General features: G+C 50.0%; 1 protein-coding gene across 1 annotated transcript in view; it reads left to right on the top strand.

Annotated features, from left to right (window-relative positions):
* Nucleotides 1-1657: 1657 nt before the first annotated feature.
* Nucleotides 1658-6694, top strand: part of LOC122100701 (sodium- and chloride-dependent transporter XTRP3A) — a 20262-nt gene continuing 15225 nt past the window's right edge. Inside the window, exon 1 of the mRNA XM_042671057.1 lies at nt 1658-1843. Coding sequence (XP_042526991.1) covers nt 1723-1843 — 121 coding nt within the window. The 5' untranslated portion in view covers nt 1658-1722. The remainder of the gene's footprint in view (nt 1844-6694) is intronic.

Raw genomic sequence — 6694 nt, 5'->3', positions numbered from 1 at the left:
GACTTGAACTCAGGGCCGGGGCGCTGTCCCTAAGCTTCTTTTGCTCAAAGCTAGTGCTCTACCATGTGAGCCACAGCGCCACTTCCGGCTTTTTTTTTTTCTTATGTGGTGCTGAGGAATCGGAACCCAGGGCCTCAGGCATGCAAGGCAAGCGCTCTACCACTGAGCCACCTTCCCAGCCCAAGAATGTATCTTCGATAGGAGACAGACCAGAAAGAACAACTCCCAAATGGAGACAGAACACGGATAACGGAACATGGGGCAAAGGGGCCCATACCCAAGATCAAAAAGTGCCCATTAGTCAAAGCAAGAGTCTGGCAAAGGCTTTCCACCCAAGTGTCCCTTTAGACGGCACGGTGAGCCTGTGGAAGAGTACGCAGCCTTAACAAGTTGTCCAGGAAGTGAACAGGTGCAATTCAACCATCAGGCAGACACTCACAGGACCAGAGCCGGGTGAGGGTGTCCAACAGTGCAACGTACTGGGAACATGGGCTGGTATTTCTGCCATGGAAGACGATGCTGTACTTGTGTCCCAAAGCTGAACCTACTTGTCTGCCTCTGGCCCAAGGGTTTCCATCAATGTTTGGTTCCAAGCTCCTGAGTACCTTCCCCGCCTCCCAAGTAGAGACAACACGAATGTCTGCCAGTTGTCTATCACAGTCTAACGGGAATGAAAGCATACACACTACCACAGGTCCATCTCCAGCAAGATCAAAGCCAAGATGGACCATGCTAAGTCCGTTCATCGGAGTTGGAGTCTCATAGACTTTTTTTTTCTGGCCTCAAGCCATGATCCTTTAGATCTGAGTCTCCTGAGGAAATTCGGGTGACGGGCTAGACCTCCTTGGTCATGCCTTGTGGTCCTAGCCACTCTGGAGGCTGAGATCTGAGGATCACGGTTCAAAGCCAGCCCGGGCAGGAAAGTCCATGAGACTTCTATCTCCCATGAACCACCAGAAAATCAGAAGTGGCGCTGTGGCTCAAGTGGTAGAGCGCTCGCCTTGAGCTGAAGAGCTGAGGGACAGCGTCCAGGCCGAGTTCAAGCCCCACGAAAAATTAACATGCCAGGAAATTGGGGTGGCTCACACCCATACATCCTAGCTCCTCAGGAAAGTCTGTGAAACCCTTGATCTCCCACCAAAAAGCTGGAAGAGGAGCCGTGGTGCAATTGGTAGAGCACCAGCCTTAAGTTAAAAAAGAAAAAAACACTAAGGAATAGCACCCCAGCCCCGAGTTCAAGTCCCAGGACTGGCTTGCACGCGCATGTGTGTGCACACATACCCCTGTCAGGGCCTTGCCAGACCCCATCCCTGACACCCAGTGAGCACTCTGTGTGTGTGTGTGTGTGTGTGTGTGTGTGTGTGACCCTTTGCATGTGCTCTGCAGCCAAAGCAAAGCCGGGGTGGAGGGAAGAGGTGGAGGAGCACCCCAGGTTCTCCAATCTCCACTGGGGGGGGGGAGGGAAGGGGTGGGAAGGGGTGGGAACAGGCCTTCCTCCCGGAGGGGTGGGGCTGGGTCACCACCCCATTATCCATTTACCAGCCACGCCTCCCCCGCCATTAATGAGATTAGCAATTAAAAGGCCAGCCAGAGGTGGTGGTGGCAGCTGCGGTGGTGGGTGGTGGTGGCGGTGGTGGTGGTGGTGGTGGTGGTGGCTGCTGCTGAGGCTCTCCGGCCACCCTTAGGCTGAGCCCCAGGACAGACTCTGGGTGCTGGCTGGCCATGGAGAAAGCCCGGCCCCAGTGGAGCAACCCTCTGCAGTTTGTGTTCGCCTGCATCTCCTTCGCTGTGGGCCTGGGGAATGTGTGGCGCTTCCCTTACCTGTGCCAGATGTACGGTGGAGGTGAGTGCCCGCCCCCTTACACCTCCCCCACCCCTGTGGGGAGGGATGGGGACAAGCATCCCACCCCCCTACACACCTTGCTGGAGCCTGGAGGTACACTGAGGGGGGGGGGAACCCCAAGTTTACCGATCTGGATGCTGAGTCTCTGGGTATCAGCGATTGGCCCTCAAATTGCCAAGTCCCCCCACCCCATCCTCACCCCCTCCCCTATTTCCCGCCCCTGTCACCACAGGGTGGCCACCACAGGGTTTGACTTACAGCTCAGAGAAGTGTGGGCTGGGAAGTGTTCACAAGCCAACAGGGAAGCTGTCTTCCGTCCAGCAGTTGGATCCCCTGGGGAGCTTGCCATTTGGGGTATCTAGGGATCTTGAGGGATTGGGTGAGGGAAAAAGATCGAGCTGGGGAAAGGGGAGAAGGAGGGAGAAGAGTTGGAGTTCAGAAGCTCAGACAAGAATAAAAAAAAAAAACAAAAACACAGAAACAAACCAGGCAACCAACAACCCTAAATCTGGAAGTTGGTTGGGTTTTGTTTTGGGTGGATGTTGCTATTTGCTGATGGCTTGGGTTTTGTTTTCTTTGCGCATGCTTCCTCCAGTGCCTTTTGGGGGGCAGGGAGGGGGGGTGCCCAGCTGGGAAAGACTCCTCAGCAGCAGCCCAAGGGGCAGGGGAGGGAGCATAAGGAAGACAACATGGAGTAGCAACTTTCTTTTCTTTTTTTTTGCTCAAATGTTCCATTTTCTCAAATAGAAAGAATTTTGGTGGGAGGTAGAAAATGCAAGTGTGGTCACTTTCTTTCTTTCTTCGGCCAGTCCTGGGGCTCGAACTCTGGGCCTGGGTACTGTCCCTCAGCTCTTTAGCTCAAGGCTGGTGCTCTACCACTTGAGCCACAGCGCCACTTCCAGTTTTCTGGTGGTTCGTTGGAGATCAGAGTCTCACGGCCTTTCCTGCTGGGGCTGGTTTGGACTGCGATCCTCAGATCTCAGTCTCCTGAAGAGCTAGAATTACAGGCGTGAGCCATCAGGGCTGGGGCTCTGAGTATTTTCTTCCATCATGTCTTAAGTGGAAAGAAGAGGATGTGAGGCTCAAAGCAGTTTCAGATATGCAAAATTTGATGCCATTATGTTGGATAAGATGCACTGAACAGTAAATGGGAGGAAAATACCAAAGTGCTAACAGTACTTACCCCTGGGTGATTTTCGTATACTTTGTTTTGTGTGTGTGTGTCTGTGTATTTGTGTTGTGTGTGTGTGGTATGTTCTAATCAGCAAGAGTTTTTCACCCCTAGGCACAATGAATGATGTTAGATCCAAGTATTGGCCAGACTGAACCCATTAAAAAAAACCCACTGGCTCACGCCTGGAATCCTAGCTACTTAGCAAGCTGAGATCTAAGGATCACAGTTCGAAGCCAGCCTAGGCAGAGCAATCTGAGAGAGACTCTTCAATCCGCGAGCCCAAACAAAAAGCCAGAAATGGAGGTGTGGCTCAAGTGTGGTACAGTGCCAACTGTGCGCAACAATGCTAAGGGAAAAGCACCTACGTCTGAGTTCAACCATCAGGGAGAAACAGGAGAAACGTTAGGCCTGTAACAGAGGACTCTTTTTTTTTTGTCGGTCGTGGGGCTTGAACTCTGGGCGTGGGCTCAGTCCTTCAGCTCTTCATCTCAAGGAGAACGCTCTACCACTTGAGCCACAGCACCACCCCGGGTTTTCTGAGTGGTTTATTGGAGGTAAGAGTCTCACGGACTTTTCTTGCCCTGGCTGGCTTTGAACCGCCATCCTCAGATCTCAGCCTCCTGAGTAGCTAGGATGACAGGCGGGAGCCACTGGCCTCCAGCTCACACGAGACTCTTGAGCTACAGATGTGTGGACAGACAGGTGGCAGGCTACTGATAGATGGGTGGCAAGGTGGGTGTGGAGGGTGGGTAGAAAGGTGGAGATGGCTGTGTGCGAGGAGGAGGCTGAGAATAAAGACCAAACACCTTGTCCCAGCTCAGTGGCCCCTGGACACCAAATAAATACCGACCCAATATAGAACCCCTCATTGCCCACTGTTCATTTTCTGCCCCAACCTCAGTCTTTGAGGGATGGCCTGCATCTTGGCTTCAGCTCCTAGTACAGACTTCCTCCACCAATCCTAATAAGCCCTCAGTCAGAGACACTGGAGTTTCTCTGTCTCCCACTGGTCCAATCCTCATGGCTGTCGAATGGAAGCAGAGAAACACCTGGTCTGAAAGCAAGGAAAAGGCTGTCTCGTCACCAAAGAAATCACCTCCTAGCCAGGGGCAGGTGGCTCGGGACTGTCACCCTAGCCACTCAGGAGACTGAGATCTGAGGATCACAGTTCAAGGCCAGCTTGGGCTTATTTCCCCCATGAACTAGCAAAAAGTTGGAAGTAGAAGCGTGGCTCAAGTGGTAGAGCACCAGCATCAAACAACAACAACAACAACAAAAAAGCCAATGCCCGTGTCATCTTCAAAGCCTGTCATCTTCACTTCTCAGGAGGCTGAGATCTGAGGATCGTGGTTCAGAGCCAGCCCAAGCATGAATAGTCTGTGAGACTCTTATCTCTGATGAACCACCAGAAAAACCAGATGTGGATCTGGGGCTCAAAGTAGTAGAGCTCTATCCTTAAGCACAAAAGCTCGGGACAGCACCCAGGCCCTGAGTTCAAGCTCCATGACTGACAAAAAAAAAAAAAAAGAGCCAAATGAGAATTTGGCCAGGCCCTGAGTTCAAGCTCCAGTATGGGGTACACACATAAAAACATGTCACCTCGCTAGGATTATTATATTATTATATTATATATATTATTATTATAGTCTCATGCCTATAATCCTAGCTACTCAGGAGGCTGAGATCTGAGGATCGAGGTTCAAAGCCAGCCCGAGCAGAAAAGTCCATGGGACTCTTATCTCCAATAAAACCACTAGAAAACCGGAAGTGATGCTGTGGCTCAAGCGGTAGAGTGCTCGCCTTGAGCTGAAGAGTGCAAGGACAGCGCTCAGGCCCAGAGTTCAAGCCCCACAACCTACAGAAAAAAAAAATGTCACCTCCTGACAGTGTCACCCCTACCACTGTTTACCCCCACCTGAGGGGGGTTTACCCCCACTGGAGCATGGGTGACCTCCTTCTAGCAGCCATCTTCCCCTCCCCCCCCCAAAAAAACCCCCAAAAAACAAAGAGCTTGTTTATAATGCGAGAGCTGACTGGGCCCAAACACCTCTGAGAATCAAGCCGATTAAGGTCCAACCCAGAAGGCTGGAGTGGTGGAAGTTGCCCAAGGAATGTTAATTCTAAGATTATATTCTGCTCAACGGAAAAAGAAGAAAAAAAAGAGGGAGGTGGGGGTGTTGGGCCAGAGAGTAGCTGAAGGAACTTCACAAAAAATTCCTTTTTTTTTTTTTTTTTTTAAAGTCAGCAATAGGCCAAAGTCTAAGGCAGTGAACATTCAGGAAGAAACCAGGGATGCGGAGGTGCTGGATGCTGGCACAAACTCTGCTCCCCTCCAAGCCTCAATTTGCCTTCTGTGGAGCTAGGATTGCAGGTGTGAGCCATGGGTGCCAAGTTTCTTTGGTTTCCTTCCTTCCTTCCTTCCTTCCTTCCTTCCTTCCTTCCTTCCTTTCTTTCTTTCTTTCTTTCTTTTTCTCTCTTTCTTTCTATCTTATTGTTATTTAAAGGGTGATGTACAGAGCAGCTACATTTACATAAGTCAGATCAAGAGGACATTTCTTTTTGAATACCACCACCCCTTCCCGTGCTCTCTCCCAGTTTTTCCCTCCTGTCCACCACCCACAAACTGGATAGTTCATTTTCCACGTGGTGGCTCGTGAGTATCACTGCTGCATTTGTTCACCCTTTGTCCCTCTATTTCTGTGCCCTTTCCTTTTCCTCCCAAAGATCGATAAACAAACAAATAAGAAAAGAAACACAAAACAGCAACAAAGAACAAAGAAAACATTGTTTCCAGTTTCCAGACCTCTCTATAGCCTTGCTTCTGACAACGTCTATTCCAGAAAGAAAGATCTTGAAATTTGAAATCTGATTCCAGTTAAAAGTTGAAATTGGATTGACAGGAGTTTATGACAGATACAAAGGTTGCCTTCTGACTTTGACCTGACAGAGACATAAACCAATTCATTATAATATCAGTGGATACACATCTAATCTAATCTCCACTGATACACATGATTTATAATCGTGCCCGATATACATCCAGTTACCGACACTAATGAAAACCAAAGGTTAAAGGGTCAAAAGAAATTGAACAAAACAAAACGTGTACCCTTTCACCACTGTCTACTAGAAGCAAGCCTCCAAGGCCTGCCCAGAGTCACAGGCCGGAGATAAATCCTGCCTCTTTGTGAGAGGCGACCTGAAGACCAGGTGGCCATATTGAATCTCCCTAGTACATTCTGTCAGGCTACCTACTTTTCTCTGTTGAAATTGAGGTAAGAGTCTCTCGGACTTTTCTGCCCAGGGCTGGCCTCCAACCTTGATCCTCCAGATCTCAGCCTCCTGAGTAGCTAGAATGACAGGTATGAGCCACAGGTCCCCAGCTGAGCATATTCCTAATAGCTTTAGTGTCAGACACCCCTTTGGTGTGTTTATCCTGACACCAATAAACATGATGATTCAAACAGGTCCCCAGGAGTAACTAAATGGGTTCATTTGCCAGCTACATTCATAGGGCTCACGTTCGTAATCCTAGCTACCCCGAGGGGCTAAGGTCTGAGGGTTTAAAGTTCCACACCAACCTGGGCAGGAAAAACACCCTGAGAATTTTCTCTCCAAATACTCCCCAAGCAAAAAGCCAGGAAGTGGGAGATGTGGCTCAAAGGGTAGAGCACCAG

This window comes from Dipodomys spectabilis, unplaced genomic scaffold (assembly GCF_019054845.1).
Source record: "Dipodomys spectabilis isolate Male_0828 unplaced genomic scaffold, ASM1905484v1 ptg000595l, whole genome shotgun sequence".
Lineage (NCBI taxonomy): Eukaryota > Metazoa > Chordata > Mammalia > Rodentia > Heteromyidae > Dipodomys > Dipodomys spectabilis.
The sequence above is the reverse complement of the archived record's forward strand: the minus strand, read 5'-3'. Positions and strand labels throughout refer to the sequence as shown.